At 36.9% G+C, this 19174-nt stretch overlaps 1 protein-coding gene across 2 annotated transcripts in view; it reads left to right on the forward strand.

Annotated features, from left to right (window-relative positions):
- The first annotated feature begins 5431 nt into the window (after positions 1–5431).
- The window catches only part of LOC5566381 (leucine-rich repeats and immunoglobulin-like domains protein 3), a 39770-nt gene continuing 26027 nt past the window's right edge, over positions 5432–19174 (forward strand). For both annotated transcript variants that reach the window (XM_021846699.1, XM_021846700.1), the window contains exon 1: positions 5432–6595. In XM_021846699.1, the coding sequence (XP_021702391.1) occupies positions 6384–6595 (212 nt within the window). In that variant the 5' untranslated portion in view covers positions 5432–6383. The remainder of the gene's footprint in view (positions 6596–19174) is intronic.

Consider the following 19174-nt stretch of genomic DNA (forward strand, 5'->3'; position numbering starts at 1 on the left):
CGCCATACAAAAACCGAGTGTTCGGAATATGAGTCTGTTCGGAATTTGAGACGAAACGGTATTTAAATTTATAATTCATATGTTAGGGAACATATAATTACACGTAATTCATCACAATATACATTTTAAAAAATAGTAGTTTTTGTTTACTATATCGATAAGATAGAAGAGTGACGCGCTTGTGAACGAAAGTGAAAATTGTTGTTCCCGTCAGATTTTCGTCTTTTCTTTTGTTATTTCAAAGATTAGTAAAATCAAATAATTGAAGGAATCGAAAAGATTGCAAAAACGTTTTGCAGACGTTGGTGCATGTAAGAACAGTGCATAATGTTTTTATCTTATTTAAGCTGCGGGAGTGTTAAGTAAACGGCGCCAATGACAATTTTCTCCAGTTCAGCGAATAGAGTGGGGTTGATGCCGTAATTGTGACTTCAGTTGACGATGGATTACCAACTTTTAGTGAGTTCGTTTCATGCTTGTGAAAACTCTAATTTATATGTATCGCAATGTTTCATTCATTTAATCGTTAGAGAAACTATGGATGGTTCGTCACTGTAAGTGTCGGCATGTGCCCTTATTCCTGTTTAAAAAAACACAAAGATGTGTGTGTACTCTTTTATTTATTTGTCACAATTATTGAAAATAATCTTTAATTTCTTTATTTCTATAATTTTACGATAAGATACTTTTATAACACTATGTATGATAGCAGCAACATCGTTAAATTTTAGTAAATGATTTTATTTTCTTCAATTCATTTTCGAATTCAATAATTCATTAACGTTTTCATATTATAGAAACCTCTCATGGAAGTACAAATGATTTGGATCGCTGAAATACCGGGATTATGACGTCAACATCTGCTGAAATGTATTGATCATGGAATTGATCATTTGCGAAGGTTTAAAATAATCACTGTTTCAGTACACCTTTGGGGAACCTGAATAGGCTTTGTGTCAATGGGGATGAGAATTTGAAAACAATTTGAGGGAAAAAACAAGACAATTTATGTTAACTTAACGATAAATGTTGGGTTTATATATTTATTCTCATAGCTCTTCAATTTTTTGGTATAATCGTTCTTTTAAGTGGGTTTATCATACCTGTGAAACATTTTAGATGCCTTTTCATCTTGTTTGCATCGTATTTCATGAATATTTTTCAGCTGTGAATGGTTGCAATCATATTCTCAAAAACATGTTATTACATTTACAGTGACCCAATGTCACCCCTCTATGGGGTGAGATTGGGTCATTTTTCATTCACTTGTGGTTCCGCTGTGAATAAATATTTTTATTTAATTTTTTGAACAGTTGTTAATGTACCATCAAAGTACATGCCACTCTGACTCCACACTTTTATGGATTTTTATTGATCATCCATCATCTCTCGCAGTTTACAACATTCCTCAAATCTGATTAAAGTGTAATGGAGGTAAGGTAATTTCTATTGAAAGAATAATCCGATTTTCCCAAGTTTTGTACTTGGTCCACTCTGACTTAACGCCAACCAGTTCACTTTGATATATTTGACAAAAACAAACTTCGAAACTTAGCCGCCAGTGATATTCCAGGATTCTTTGCAGAATTGTTATATATAGATTCCCGGGGAAGCTTAACTGAGCTCACTGGAATAAACAAACACAATAGCCTCTCCATAAGAGCCTATTCACAAATTTCATAACGCTGTAGGGGGTGTCTTCAAAATGTTATAAGTCATACAAAATTCGTGTTGTATCATTAGAGCAAAGTGCAACTGAAAGATCATTGAAAAATATGTTGAAAATTGATATCAACTTAATTTGATTTGCGATTTATAGCAGTAGCGCAGACTGGATATCACCGAAGCTACAAACTTCCGGGATAATTGTAAAATTTCTTAAGGGGGAAGTAACCATCATCGTTTTACAAATTTTCAAAACCAGATTTTTTGCTAAAAATCAAAGCAATGATCAAGAAAATCTATCATTACATTGCATTTGCTATCTGAAATACGATGATAGATTTTCATGAGGATTGATTGAAATTTGAACGAAAAATCTGGATTCCAATTTTTGGTGATTGCTAATGATTGAATGTAGGATTCTTGAGACTTAAGAAGCTCGAGATTTTTTGTAAGTGAGTCAACGTGCAGAAACTCCTTTAAATATTTCGGTGGGATTTCTTCACCAATTCTGCACGCATTTTTAATATTTTAGACAAGAATTCTGTAAGAAATTCTTCAAAATTTACTCTATTTTTCTGAATCATGGGAAATTTGATCTAATATTTTTTCTAGAGATATCTTGCAGAAATGTATAGTACAATTCAGCCAAAAACTTCTGTATGCTTAGGGAGTTCTGTAGGAACTCAACAGATCGCCATCAGATTCTTATAGGAATGCCTTGAGAATTCAAGAGCATCATCGGTCATCGCCATCAGCATTACGTGCGTGCTGTCTTTAACAAGCGAGCTTTGTTTGAGATGTAGTATATACTCCTGCTATCGGCTTTTTAATCCACAAAGTATTACAACAATTCTTTAAAAATCTCCTGCTACTTCCCCATGCACTTTCCAGTTATTTGTCAAAAAATATTTTCAGGAATGCTCATGGAAATTTATTTAAGAACATCTAAATCTGGTGATAGAAATTCTGAACGAATGATGTCACTTCGTGTTGAATCATGGGTAGGACAATTCTTTGACGTCAAAAGATATTTTGTGTTGCCACCGATACCATCACAAGGACCTTTTCTATGTGAGGTTGGGAAAAAGTGCCATTCTGCTTTAATTCTAAAATCATTTTCATGGTTGCATACAATATTGACATTAAGCGATTGGCTAGAGATGCTAGTTTTAGAAAGTCAGCAGAAATTAATAACGCCAAACAATTTTTCGACTGGGCTGTGAAAAGGTGAAAGACCAATTTAAAAAAGATTGGAAATTTATCTATGTTACTGAAAATGACTATTCAGAGGCTGAAAAATTTCTTCAGGAAAGATTTTCTAACCTTGTTCCAATTCCTGGAACAAAAATATATCATTCATTTATACTAAAAGACGAACGAAGCATTTTTGCAAGTGAATTCTCAGATGCACATGAAAACCAAGAAAATACAGCATGCTTTGTTCTTAATAATACAAAGAAACGAAAATATTCTGGTGTTAGCAACCAAAGACAATCTTCCCGGTTGAAAAAATAGATAGTAATAAGATGAAAAAGTAAGTCATATACTGAATAATTGAATAAATAACATTAAAAAAAATAATAATCTTATTTGTTCCATAGAAAAGAAAGAATTCTTTTTCAGTGTAATAAAAAATTGAGGCAGAAACAGTTTTTTTCTGTTTTTCTTAGCGGTGTAATTTTTCATGAAAAATATCATCCATTCCGACTTCTTCCTCTTCTTTCTGGCATTACGTCCCAACTGGGACAAAGCCTGCTTCTCAGATTAGTGTTCTTATGAGCACTTCCACAGTTATTAACTGAGAGCTTTCTTTGCCAATTGACCATTTTTGCATGTGTATATCGTGTGGCAGGTACGAAGATACTCTATGCCCCGGGAATCGAGAAAATTTCCTTTACGAAAAGATCCTCGACCAGCGGGATTCGAACCTACGACCCTCAGCATGGTCATGCTGAATAGCTGCGCGTTTACCGCTACGGCTATCTGGGCCCATCCATTCCGACTTATACTTCATTAATACCAATCCCATATCTTTTTTACAGATGTTTTAGAAAATTTGCAATTGCTTTGATAAAAAATCTTTGTTTTTCCGATGCTTCGATTGAAATATGGGTTTTCAAAGAAAAGGCTTATATGGTCATTTTCCACAAAATTGGCCATAACTCAAAAACGAAAAAAAATACATTTCAAAAATTTCAGCGATTAAAGCTTATGAAATTACCCTCTCAAAAATATATTTTTGAAAGTTTTCCACTAATTGGAACATAGTTTTTCCGGCATTTCTTTATTAATTTTCTCAACGGTGGGAAATTTTGTGGAAAACTGTTTCCAGTAAATATTTTTTTTTTATTCCTGAGAAAATTTGCTTTCATTTTCATAAAAAAAAACTTTGTTTCTACGATGCTTTTTTCTTGAGTTATGATTTTTCAAAGAAAAGGCTCAAAATGGCACATTTGCACATTTTTTTACAAAATTGGTCATAACTTTAAAAAAAAAAGAGTACATTTCAAAAATTTCAGCGATTAAAGCTTATGAAATTATCTTCTCAAAAGTATTTTTTTGAAAATTTTCCACGAGCTGGAGCATAGTTTTCCCGGTTTTTCTTTACGAATTTTCTCAACGGTGGAAAATTTTGTGGAAAACTTTTTCCAGTTAGGGCAATTCGTCTGATGTTGAACAGCTAAAAACCTCGCCTATTGTTGAACTGTCTGTGTGTTCCTTATGGCGTGTTCAACAATTAGCGAGCATTTTGACCGTTCGACAATTGGCGACTTACCCTAATATTTTTTTTTATTCCTGAGAAAATTTGCTTTCATTTTTATAAAAATACTTTGTTTCTACGATGCTTCTTTCATGAGTTATGATTTTTCAAAGAAAAGGCTCAAAATGGCACATTTGCACATTTTTTTACAAAATTGGCCATTACTCAAAAAAGAAAAAAAGTACATTTCAAAAATTTCAGCGATTAAAGCTTATGAAATTATCTTCTCAAAACTATTTTTTTGAAAATTTTCCACCAGTTGGAGCATAATTTTTCCGGCTCTTTTTCCGAATTTTCTCAACGGTGGAAAACTTTTACCAGTAAATATTTTTTTTTATATTCCTGAGAAAATTAGCTTTCATTTTCAAAAAAATCTTTGTTTTTACGATCGTTCTTGAGTTACGATTTTTCAAAGTAAGTAGTGTCAGAGGAAAACAAAAAAAAAATCCAACTGAGTTTTCCGGGAAAATAAGCGACCCTGAATTTTTCTCATTTTTTTATTCATATATTGATGAGCCCTGCCTGTGGAAAAAGTTTCATGAAATCTGAGACCCTTCGGCCCGCTTTGTACGGAAATAAAAAAATCCCCAACTGTTACATTTGATATAGAGATTTAACGTAAATGATCAAATTTCGACCATTAATAATTATTGTAACAACAAAAATTTATAATTTCGAATGTGAACACTCTCATCGTAAAACTTTGAAAAGAAAAACTGCTCTTGAAGTTTCGATAATGACAATGATGACGTTTTAAACGCATATTATTTTCTAACCTCCCACGATAGATGTTACGATTGATTTGGGACCTGCTGGCGTATTTGTAGATACTCAGTATCCAAACGCATCACTAATAGTGCTCATATCGGAACGTTCAGGTTTAAAGTCAAACCAAGCGAGCAAACAAAATAAAACTGTGAGAATGTTATGGCAGCTTGAAGAGCGCGAGAGCTCTCTGCTGTCTAGAGTCTAGAGCGCTGTGCTACTTCCACAGCAGTGGGCTCGGCTGCGCTCGAACAGTTTGTTCTCGGACTTTTCGCTGGCAAGAGGGCCGCTTTTTGTCGCTCCACGCGCGCAACCGCAAGGAAAGCATATGTATCTATATGGAAGCAAGAGAGCAGAAAGCGGAGAAGTGAGCAGAAATCAAATAAAAATATAGGAAAAAGTGTGATTTTGAAGTGGGATTTTGAGGTTTGGGTTGGACTTTTATGGATAATTAGAGTTTATGTTGGAAGTGAACGAAGGAAATTTTGCGTTTATCGTGAAAACGGAGGAAAATTTCGACCGGAAGTGCCTGAAAAAAGTGATTCTTTGCGTAGTATTTTGACACGGATTTAGCAGCGGAGAGTAGGCAGTTCAATATCAGCAGCCAAAAACACTACCACAGGGACCAGGATGGAGTGTATGTTACGGCCATTTGGCTTGCTGTATTGCTGATGACGACGGTTAGCTGTATTCAGAAGCATCGCCTTTGCGCTCGCCTCGTTGTTGGTGTGCAAACAACACCACATTCGTTTTTTTTCCTGAGGCATGATCCCATATAGACCAATATTCTGAGTACCCGTGCTCGGTGAGTTGTATAGCTGTAAATGCGCGACATATTAGTGCGCGGGCTGTGTTATTGTATCCTCTAACGTCTTCAACCTCATCGTCGTCTTTTGCTCGCTCTCGGTAATGAGATGTGTTTATATAAGTACACAGAAACATAAAAATAAATCCATTGAAAATGAAAATAAGTCTACAGTGAGTGCGGAGACAGTTTCCAACATGAATTATCATCGGCAAATTCCTTCTCGGATTCGCTTGGCCGAAGTGAGACGACATTACTGGTGCGAGACAAATAAAACAAGCAATTAATTTCGGGTGAAAATCAGCCAAGGAAAAACTACTCTCTCTCCTTCGAGAGGCAAAGGCAAGAAATTAGTGCAAATATCAGTGCGACGTGATTAAAAATAAAATGCCCAGATTAATTGCCCTGGTCGTCTTCGTCGGCATTTGGATGGTGGCTTACTCCTCGTCCATCGATGGCCCGGATTGGGACCAGGATGATGCCGGATTGGTCGCCAGTGGGGACTGTCCCCGGCTCTGTTCGTGCCTTGGAAATGTCATCGACTGCTCGGAAAAGAGCTTAAAACAGCTATTCAACATTCCACTATGGGTGGAAAACCTGTAAGTAGAAACGAATTTTGTTTGGAAAGCGAGTACAGTATCGGGAATGAAATCATCACACAATTGGTAATTGTTCTTGAAGCTTTTGAATTGGAAACAGGCCAAGCTCTGTGCCAAGCGGTTTATCGCTTATCGAATGGTTTCACATATGGCTTCTCTCCCCGAGTGGAGGAGCGCGTCTATGTGTAGAGTCTAGGTGTACTTTTCTGAGTGGGGTAGTACAGGGGTATGGCTGCAAAGTGGCGCGAATAGGATTGTTGTATCTGAATAGTGGACATTTTGAGTTTTGTTGGTTGGTTGGTTTGACTTTATTAACGAGATTTTTAGCCCTGGGCTAGTTCATCTCGGGACCAACGGCTTTACTTCCCTTCCGAAGGAAGTCGTCACTATAACTTTTCACATCATAAGTGACTATGTCGGGGATGGGATTCGATCCCAGGTCCTCGGCGTGAGAGGCGAGTGTTCTAACCACTACACCAGGTCCGTCCCCACATTTTGAGTTTTGTTCATTTTGTCACGTTCATCAATAAGATAATGGAGGTAATTAAATTGTTAAGATATGCTAACGAACATATTTTGGAAGCACAACAATAAAAATCAGGAACCGATAAAATGAAACATGTTTAGGGTCACATTCTCAGATAACCAATAATTAAGCGGAATCCTATATTTTTTTCAATTCGGGCATATGGTGCATATAGAGAACTATTTTACGACTTATAAGTCCTGCACTAGTACAATAACGCCGATTTGGAGCGTTAAGTGCGTGGGGGTTAGTTGAGTTTAATTGAATAATTCGAGAATCTAATAACTTCAGAAGCTAAAATATAACCAGACGTTTAAGGCTAAGTAGCCCGTCATTCATTTTGGCAGCCTTAATGGTTTTGCAGCTCAAATTTTCGGGTTAATAATACTCAGTCCTCATAATCAACATTGATTCGAAAAATTATCGGTATAAGCGCCTACATACAGAAAGTTTGTTGATACTTTTTGTTCTGGAGAGAAACCCTGAACATTTTCAACCATAGACAAATACGTGAAGGTAATCAAGAAGTAGTATCAGAAGTAATTTTACTGAAATTGTTAAGGGAATATAGAAACAATGGTTAACCACTTATACTATGAAAACTTATGTCAATTTTCTAGAAAGAAAACTTTTGGATTTTGAGGTTGTTTTCAGTTTTTCTGTAGGAATTATTCGTTCAATCATTGGAGAAAGAAAAATCTAATAATTGTTGGTTCAATCCGTAAAGGAATTGCCAAAATACTTCGAACAAAAAAAAATTGAAATAATAAGTTTTATGTCCAGCCGGGGAAAAAACCAAAGTAAAGGGCGGAAGCAGCGAAGTACAATAATCGAACCTTAGTAAGATTTCCTTTAAGTTAAATAATGAATTTAAACACTTGTTAATACTTTGTTAGCCGAATGCCAAAAGAGAACTCTCTGAAGGCCTGTTTATTCTTTTATACCCTTAGCATGTTGTTACAAACGTTATGTAACACTTCATCAGTTGTATCGTATTTGTATTGGTGTTTGATAATAGTATACATTTTATAGCAACTATACACTGTATAAAATACCTAACTAATTCATAACACAACAATAAGTAGATGGTTTCCTTGAGAATAATCGGCAGGAAACATTGAGAAAACCCTTGTAAATTAATAAGAGGTTACAGCCAAAACATAAGGTGAACATGAAATTTGGGAGCAATCTAAGGATCATAGAAAAGAACAAAGAATGTAGTCTTGTCAGAACGCTTGAGTAACTAGTCATCTCTGGAAAATGGGAAAATCTGAACCAGAACCAGAAATGATGTATGGAGAAATACCTTGAAGATTTTTTAGAATATCTTCGAGGAAATTTCCAGAAAAATCTCTGAAGGTTGTAGGAATTCCTAGAGGATTTTTTCCAATGCTAGAGGAATTTGTTGGAGATTTTTTTTTATACGTTAGCTTCCCTAATGACTCGTTCAAGAGCAAAATTATAAGGTTGCGCATCGAAATTGCCGTATCCTAATTTAAATGGAATTATCAACGGTTGTCTTGATGGAGGAATATTTGAAACATTCGTAGAAAAAAAATCAGCAACAATTTTTTGAATATATTTGTGAAACAAACTTCGGGCCACTCACGGTCTTATTTTCAAAATAACAACTTCTGGGAACTGAGATCTTTGTAGATCTCTGTTTAGGGCGAACTATGACCTCTAAAGTAACTCGTTCAACATATATGGTATAGATCAGTAATGAACTCTTTAGTTAATATCCAGTTGATATCCATATTGTTGGCACTGTACTGATAGTCAAAAATAGAGGATTTTACCTGTTAAAAAATGACTAAGCCCAGATTAGCGCAATAGATGAAATCATGACAAACAGAAACAGTTTTCTGATGCAGTTTTCGGGACATTGATAACCTTACTGCAGGTAATCTACCAAATTCCTCAATCAAAAATCGTAACATCAGGGCATGTCTGGACTAGATACTAGCTTTTGAATGTAAGTGCTTGTCTTTTGTGCAGATAATCTACCGTTTTGTCTCAAATTCTGAACAGACTCATATTCCGAACACTTGGTTTTTGTATTACGATTTGTTTGAAATGTTTCGCTGAAATATGTCATCAAATTACCACGAAATGGCAGTCAATTGCAACTCAATTTAAACATTTTCCAATCTATTTTAGACCTCGGGAATAATGTTGATTCTCTAGTTCGAGGTCAGTAGAACTAGCCCAGAAAAATTTTATTGCGAAATTGTTCATTTGAATACAATTTATTCGTGCTGTTCGGAATTTGAATCAAGGTGTTCGGAATATGAGACAGAATGAACATTTGTTCGGCATTTGAATCTAAATGTTGTTCCATGTTTTTGCGTTAAAACAATACTAAACATGTTAAAATAAACATTATTAACGGCGCATCCAACAGCTAACAGTTAGGCCTTGCGAACAAATTAAAATTTTCACAAATGTCGACTAATGTGTGCCCTTCAGATGCATTTGAAGTCACAGCTGGCCTTCAGTGTTCGGAATATGAGTCAAAACGGTACACGAAATCCGGAAGACTTGAGTGGGCTGGTCACTCAGTGTGAATATACTAGATATGATGTTCAGATTGCAGTAGAGATGCATGTAGAGATTGCTGATTCCGCGAAAGTTTGCGTACATATAGCCATACGGTGTCCGGCCATTTGGCCGAATGCCGTTTGACCGAACGCCATTTGGCCGAATGCCATTTGGCCGAACGGGTGGTTTGGCCGAATGCCGTTTGGCCGAATAACGAGCAAAAACAATATCAAATTACTACAACACTTATGTGTAAGATTGTTAGGTTGGGGCTACCAACGGTGTGATAGGGTTACAGGTTTTTAATGAATTTATTAAAAGTTTTTCCTTCGTTTCGTGTGAACTGAGGTCTGCCCCATTGCTTGCGTATAGCGGTAAACGGATTGACTCGCTGAACAATTAAGTGGAAAAAGCTCACAGTTTCTCCTTTGTGAAAAGAAGAAGACAAAATTTGCCGTTACTAGAATTATGAAATAATTTACTTAATGAGATTCGAGGGATCGTAGCAATCCAGTCCTGCAGCAGGACTAACAATTCGTGAACCGCTTTACTGCCGTTATACGCATAATTGTCCCATGTTCCTAAATATGAAACCGAGAGAAACGCGATTAAAGATTTTGGCACATTTATGCTCCGTATTGGTGAAGGTTATGACAAATTTGAAAAATTTCTTTATAATAATATAAGGCAGTGTATGTTCTTTACAGTCAAGAATTGGTTTTAGCGAAAGAATTTGAATTTCGCTATGAATTTCAAAGTGGGACGGTTATGCCTAGAAATACCGCGTTTTGGGGGACTTTCTACGCATAAGAGTCCCACTAATTGTAGCAAACCGATTTAGACCAAGCACATTGCTCTTGATGGTAAATTTGACGTGAGTTTTATGCTGAAAGTGGAAGATGTATATTGTAAAGCCTATGTTGAGGATCCAAACGAAGGCTCATGAGACATGTAGCAAAGTGGAGCTGTATATGGGTATGTGAATAAATGTGGTTAGACAGGACACTTAGGCACTTAAGTGCAAAGTTGAGGAAAACATCGTCTGTGAAATGAAGAAAAAGGGGGAGGTAGGCGAGAGAGAGGCTCTGTCAAAAGTTTTTCATGGCACAATGTATAAGTTTGAAACCCATATTACAGTTAACTCTCCCTTACTCGATATTTCGTATCTCGATATCGAGTTAGAGAACCATAGTGAAAGCTGGTTTTCATGGCTAACTCGATGGTCCCTTGGATCGCAGTTGTACTGGTTTTGTGTTCTGTAACTCGATACCTCCCTAACTCGTTAGTCCCTTCAATATCAAGTTATGGTGAGTAGACCGTAATATGTTTCGCGATTGTTCCAAATAGGGCGATATTCAAGCCGAAAAGGCAAAGATGGCTCTTTCTCAGTGGTAGTGAAAACTTTGAAGCGAAGAAAGCACCACGTTGGATGAACTAAACATTGCGCTTGTTTTCTCATCACTATTTTTTCAAACTAGTTTCTTAATTGCAAGTAATTTACTTTTTTTTATTATTTTCCATACGTTCTGAGTGACAGAAGAAATTTGATTAAGACATGAACTCGGAAAACCAGAAACATCTAAGGTTTCCGAAGATAAATATACATGGTCAAGCAAGTTGCTGAAATTAGATCAAATTTACCGTCGAATGCTTCTAAATGTATCTAATTAAATTCATTTTTCAAAAAGTTTCAATTTCTCGATCATTTTGTCTATTTCCTAACAGTAACAGTAAAACAGTCTAAGAACACTATTGTGTGAATCAGGCAATGTTCCACATGAGATGTAAAGCTAAAGTAAGAAGATGACATAAATGATTTGATACAGCTCAATGAATCCTATAAATTTAGCACTTTATTTGAAACTGTTTCTGGAAAACAAATAATGGGACAGATATGCGTAGAAATTCAACAGTGGGACAAATTGACTTGGTATGCATTTCGTAGAGTGTTCGAACAAAGTATATTGTTTTAAATTGTTTCCTAAAAACATAGGTCAAAATAGACTTTTTGGCGACAAAAACTTAAAAATGACAAAAAGTTATATGGGACAATTATGCGTATAACGGCAGTTTAGTTACTGTCAAAAGCTGACTACAAACACAATGCAAAAGCTTCTGCTGGCAGCTATTATCACTAGCAAAGAAGTGAATATTTGCTTACATTAAGGATGTTTCAGCACTGACTGAAAAGCCATGCTGAAGGTGTCTGGGTTCGATTCCCGGTCGGTCCAGGACCTTTTCGTAATGGAAATTTCCTTGACTTCCCTGGGCATAGAGTATCATCGTACCTACTACACGATATACGAATGAGAAAACGGCAACTTTGTCAAATGAAGCTCTCAGTTAATAACTGTGGAAGTGCTCATAGGAACACTACGCTGAGTAGCCGGCTCTGTCCCAGTGGGGACGTTAAGGTGAAGATGAACCGATGCCAAAGTTCAAATTTTCAAGAGCACGGATCTGGAGAACCAAACATCCGTTTAAGCTGAAAACTTAATCGATTGGTCACTAGCTGGTGGTGACCAATCGATAAGGTTATCAGCTCAAACGGATGTTTGGTTCTCCAGATCCGTGCTCTTGAAAATTTGAACTTTGGCTTCGATTCATCTTTACCTTAAGCCAAGAAGAAGAAATTCAAAAGTTGGTAGGGTTAGTTGGTACTCTTAGTGGGTCTTACAATCCTTGGGTGGGACATCTCCCGTGAACCCTTTTTCTGGGTAACAAAAATAGCGTGGACACGAGGGTATTTTTTCGGATTCCAATTGAATATCTTAGATATTCTTGTAATAAAATGATCAGTGTAGAGTGGGATTTTGAACAAAATGTTAGTTTTGCCTTTTGAGAAATCGGTACTGGAAGTTCTGGATTATGGATCATGCGACACATCAATTCACATGTACGCTATGAAATAACACTGTTTATTATCAATGACCACTTTGGAACCAATTCTGAATGTTCAGGATTATGGTTCCAATAGTTTGTATCAGATATTACTTAGAAGTCGTATCATTCCACACATAAACTCACGCAATAAAATCTGTTCATAGGAACGCCCAATAATACTTGATACTTTCAATCGGGGTCGAATCCATTAGCAATGTTCCACAGTCAGAAATTTTGATTTTCCATGTTTGGTTCATCCTTTCCTCGTCACCACTCTAATTTATTCGTTCTTCTAGCAAAAATAGTTCCGATTCAATCCAACAGCATTCTCAAAGTGTCATTTATTAGCCTGGTAACTCACTACGATTAATTACCATAATTTCAGCCTGCTACAAGATTACCTCATGAAGTTCTCACAAGAATTTCCTCCTGAAATATCTTCACGATTCAAGTATCCACAATTTAGGTATCCACGATTCACCCCGGAAGAATTTTTATTTTAGAGATTTAGCAAGTATTTTTTTCAAGTACATTGATTTAAAAAAAGTTCATCAAATTTTTCCATCAACCACAAAGTTTTTCATGGATTTCTATCAATAAAATTCCAAGATTCCTCCAGAAAGTCATCCAGGGATCTGTTTGGTAGTATATCCAATGAACAAGTTCTTCTCGAAACAAATTTCTTTTCAGATCCTCGAAAGAGTTCCTCCTGCATGGGGTTATCGAATCTCTCTAAATAAGTATCATCGAACAATTTCATAGGATTTCCTTAAGAATTACCTTTTGGTTTTATTCTGGGAATTCCTCCAATGAATTCTGGAAAATTGTTCTTGAATTCTAGGTAGCATGTCCTTGGAAAATGTCTAGCAGAGTATCTAATGGAATCACTGAAGGAATTCTTAACGTAAATCCTAGATTTATCTTTTGATGTTTTCCTAGTTGAAATCTTGAAGTAGTCCTGCACGAAAATTTGAAAAAAATATAAGGTGGCGTCTATTTATTACGTAACGCCGAAATTGCCAATTTTGAGCCCACGCTCCCCTCCCACCAGAGCGTTACGTAATTTGGGACAGCGCCTAAGGAAAGCCATGGGCAGGCCCGGATTCAAGGAAGGAAATTGCCTCAAAGGAACATTTTATGAAGGTCCCGAACGAAAATCTCGAAGGTTCTCAAAGTTCTCAAAGAAGTTCGTGAAATTATTACTGCCTGAATTCCTGAAGAAATCTTCAAACCAATACCTTATGGAAACTTTGGGCATTCCTGGAATGATTTATGATGAAATGCCTCGAAAATATCATTAACAAACATAAAGTAACACCTAGTATAATATCACTAGGTATTTCCAAAAATTCGTTGAAACATCCTTAGAAAAATATCCGATCCGATTATTTAACACTTATTTGTTACCAGCTCTGATTCATTCAACAGATAAGGTATCAGAACCGACTTTATCGTGCAAGTTCTAGAAATTCCGCAAGAATATTCGTTAGAAACGGTAGATAAATGTTTGATTACAATTCTAAGGGAATTCCTAGTCAGTTTGCTCCAATGTACACTTTCGTCAGTGAACGAACGCAGCACGCACTATCGTTATCGATGATATTCGATATGCTTATTTCCTCTTCTTTGAGAAACGGATGACGCGACCATTTGGAGTGCTGTTTTGAGCTTTCCGCATTTTTTGGGACTCACTTCTAACGTTGTTGGTGTGGTTGTTGCGATAGGGCTTCCTCCTGTTTACACAGCAATAGACGACATACGACACTAATAGAAACTCTTATTTGATTTTTGAGGTTTTTTCCTTGGCTTTTATCTCAAAGACCATTGCGTTGTTCTTTTGGACAGATGTTTCCTTGCAATCTCCCGGCTGCATCGTATTTCGCTAATGGTCTTTTAAAATCGCCTTGTTTATCTGACCCAGAAGTTGTTTTGCTTGCTACAGCGGAAAACAAATCGCAAAATTACATCACCGTTTGTTATACTGATGGATGTGTTTAAATTTACGACATAATTTTGCTTTTTGAACACCGATCGGTTTGCTGCTGAACTGAACTTTATAGTCGCGCTGTGATCAAGCAGAAATGGTTTCGATAAGCAAAAGATTTGCCCGATTACACTTGAAGATAAGGCAAAATGTGGATTGCATGGGTGATACGCCTTTAGAGGGAAACGATTTGTTAGACTGATTTCCTGCTGGTTGAATAATATGGTTTCTGGAAAACCCTCCACGCGATATATTTTAGTAGGGGAAGGATAGAGCCACCTTAGGAACGAATCCCCTGCTTTCCATATACATATAGATTTGATCTTTTCTTTTCCTTGAATCCTTCAAACACTAATAAGCTATGATAAAAGGCAAATAAAAAATCTAGAAGTTCGATAAACAATTTAACAATGAGATGTTTTCCCCTTTTCCGTTGTCTTGCGGTTGCAATGCTATAATACATCTTTCAAAATATAAAAAATGATTGAAAGACAATATGAAAATCTAGTGAAAATGAGTTTGATTTTCTTCTATTTTTACGATTTTCTACAAAATTTTCAAATTTCATATTTAAAAAAAATAGTTTTTAATCAGAATTGAACTTCCAAACATGACAGTCAACTGTGGAAACGAAAAGCAAATCGCATAGAACAACTTGAATTGAATTTTGGGGAATTCTTCAGTTGATGCATATTGGAACATTCACCCCTCACAGCACTAAACCTAATCAGCACAAGTCCAATTCACCATATTTGCTGCTATCGATTCTTCGAATTAGAATACAATGCCTCCATATATTGGAAATAAACCTATTGACTGGCCAATAATAATGCCTAGAAGAGTAGAACCTTTATCAACGGCTCTATCGATAATAATCAGGTAAATAAAACCGAGCTGGTCTCATATCGTACCATCCTCAATCGCTTTTTTATGACCGTTGCGACTTTCAGCTTCAAAAGCTTCGGTCTTAGTAGATTACTTGAATTGGATTAGGCGAAGAGATTGAGCCATCTGGTGGAAGTGTCTATTAACACGCCCACTTGTCAACTCTATCCGATGCGGTTTACAACATTCGCTAGACCAAACAAAACTTCGATCTAAATTATGTAACTGAAGAGACAGAATAACGTTCGAATGATGTTTTAACGGGCTCATATTGACACCGGGAGAGGGCAATAAAGCGCACAGCTTATCACTTTTCGTACGAGCCGAGCGTGGAGACATACTTTTTGAAGTGTTTACCGGGTACATAGTCGTAAAAGATGTCGATGAGGTGGAAATCATATCTTTGAAGTGCTTGAGCGCATATCCTCCTGTCGTGGTTTGTACTTGTTGGGTCTGGGCCCGAGAACACAAGACGAGGGCAATTGATGATAAGGATGTACAAACCAAACAATGATAAATGCCGGCCGAGGTGAAAAGCGAGAGGTTAAACAGAAGATAATGGCTTCGAGTGGTTGAGGATAACTGGAACAGTTGGGAAATGTGGGTATGAAGCAATAGTGAGTAACTGAAAGTTTGTTTTTTTTTTTAAATCAGGTATTTCGAGCCTGTAGCATGTAGGGATTTTTCCTTATCCTTGATATTAGAATCAAACAACTTCTTATGGTTCAGTTAAAGATCTATATGCCAGACTAAGACAGTTCATAGCTTATGAATACCCAACGAATAGTGCCCGTTGAACTAATTTTGAACCTTGCTTTGTTAATAATAACCCAGAAACCAGATATCGTACATCAATATATAATCAAAATCATATATTTAGAAAAACTTTTTCGAAATCCTTTATTGATATGTATATAAACTGTCAAAGATGATAAAAAAATCACAATTTCCGACAAATGAGATCATTATACATGTATGCTTTTCAAAATCATATCAAATATTATAAGGGATTGATCAGAACTGTACGATATCGGATATAATCAGATAAAGTCGTAAAGAGATAAACAGTTCAGTTGACATACGAATCCGTCTATGAATGTAATTTGAGATATATAGTGGATACAATCATTTTAGTGCATTATAATATTGCAACTAGCAATATCAGCGATATCTTTACCGGTTACAACGATTATGTTCCCGTTCTTAAAAGGCATTTCAGAGGTAATTTGTGCATTCTTACGATTTCATAACTCCATATACGACTGTGTCCATTCCGTTCTCGTCGTGACCGTTCGATGATTTCCATAATCATGTGTATATCTGGTCATGTTGGATGAAAATCATCCAAGCTGAATGCTCGTACATTTCTCTAAACACTGCTCATGAGATCTTGGGCGAGGCTTTAATCTTTCTCACACAATTTCTCCCAGTTTTTCTTCAAAGCTTCATCGGTTTTGAATGCTTTTCTTCAACTTATTCTTTAGAATCGCCCAAAACGTTTCGACCGGACGAAGATCTGGTGTATTTGGCGGGATCGCCTCCTTCGGGACCACATTACCGCCCTTCACTTTCGTATCAATCCATTGCAGGCTTGACGTAATGGCACGAAGCTAGATCCGGCCAGAACAGCGTGAGACTACGGTGAGCGCAGAAAAAGGGCAGATAGCGCTTCAGCAAGCATATCTCGCGATAAATCTGCCCTTTTATGGTGCCGGTTGTAACGTACGGCTTGCTGTACCGTCCGCACTCGCAGATCGCTTGCCACTTCGCGAATTTGTCCATCTTCCGCTATCGGAACTTTTCCGGAACCTCCATGCGGGACGTACCGACAATAATCTCGAGAACAGGGATTTGTTGGGGTCCGCCTTGACGTATGTCTCGTCGTCCATGGCGAGACAGCCTGGCTTGACCAGCAACTCACGAAATAGCTTCCGCGCACGCAATTAGCCCACCGTGTTTTGCTTGTCAGTCCGGTTTGACGCCTCCCTGACCTTAAAAACACGTAGTCCAGCCCACTTCATAGTCTGCTGGACGAACCACTTCGACGAATTGACCTTTTTGGCCACGTCTCGGGTGGAAAGGTTCGGATAATTCTTAAAGTACTTCCTTATCTTCTGCGCCTTCTCTGAGTATTCCGTTTTCGGTTTTCCTTCCAGCGCGCCGCTTGATGGTTTTGTCTCCTGGAATATATTTACAACGCGGGACACGGTGGAATGATGGATTCCAAGCGTTCTATTTGTGCAACTGACCAGGATTATCGATCACCGTGTCCAAGATTTGCTGGCGTAACTCTTCTTGTTTCGAAAAACTACTTGACAGATCGCGATAGTTATGCACACATAAACAAAATACTTTAAACTAGTATCATCAAAAATTTCATTATTTTTTACCCACACGATAAAAAGTTACTAGAAGTTTGAATAGTTTTAATTTACTGATTACGCTTGAAAAATGAAAAATCTTTTAAATTTTAAACCTAACACTTTTGTGTGTTCAATATTTTGCAGTACCAGTACCAGTACCAAGAAAAAACATCGCTTTTGTATGGGTGTATGATCGGCAATGTTTCGCAAGTTGTAACAAACTTGATAAATATCAGCAGCGAAGAAGAGCCCCAAAGCGAGAGAGCGATGATAAACCCTATTTATCTCGCTCATTCTCCGTTGGAGGTAGGTGTTTTCTTCTTCTTTCTTTCTGGCATTACGTCCCCACTGGGACAGAGCCTGCTTCTCAGCTAAGTGTTCTTATGAGCACTTCCACAGTTATTAACTGAGAGCTTTCTATGCCAATGACCATTTTTGCATGTGTATATCGCGTGGCAGGTACGAAGATACTCTATGCCCTGGGAAGTCGAGAACATTTCCATCCCGAAAAGATCCTCGACCGGTGGGATTCGAACCCACGACCCTTAGCTTGGTCTTGCTGAATAGCTGCGCGTTTACCGCTACGGCTATCTGGGCCCCTGGGGTAGGTGTTTTACTGGCATAAAAAACAATTTCCGAACATTCTATGGCAGGTTTGGAGCTTGTTTAGACGAGTTCTCTCATTCATTGTTATCTCGCCGATATAATGGAAGCTGTAGCAGTTGACGATAATCAGACTCTCATGCTGTGTTGCGGATCATGATTGTTACAGAGGGCGATAAATGAGAAATACTCTCAATTTTCAATTCATCCCTTGATTCTAGCATAATATCTAAAAAGATTCCTGTGATAATCTCTAAACTTAATTGATACTTGAAGTCATTCCTTCAAATTCGTGTGATGACTACAGTAATTTTAAGTGTAAACTTTGGAAATTTTCCTATATGGATGGGTTTCAAGAAGATTTTCTAGTAAAAAAAATCTTTAGGGAATTCTTGTACGCACTCAGAGAATTCGTTGAAGACTTTTTTGATAAATTCTGCATATTCCGCTAGAGAAACAACTATTTTTATTTCCAAACATTCCGTGCATAGTCTGTGAATGGTTTAATTAAATACTTGGCAAAAGCATGCAATTGTTTGTGTACTCTAGGTATAAAACAAGGAGATTATCGTGATGCAACTTTTCCATTGAGATAAATCCTGGAGATATTATTGAAGTTTTTTGACAATAAGATAAGATATTTTTTACGACATTTCAGATGAACAAAACGTTACATGTCCTCGAAATTATCAAACACACAATGTGTTGTCAAAGTAGTCAAAATAGGGGGACAAAATGCATACACGATTTTGCTTACAAATACCTAAATTCACTGTGATTCCAAGAAGTATGAT

This window comes from Aedes aegypti, chromosome 2, assembly GCF_002204515.2.
Source record: "Aedes aegypti strain LVP_AGWG chromosome 2, AaegL5.0 Primary Assembly, whole genome shotgun sequence".
Classification (NCBI taxonomy): Eukaryota; Metazoa; Arthropoda; class Insecta; order Diptera; family Culicidae; genus Aedes; species Aedes aegypti.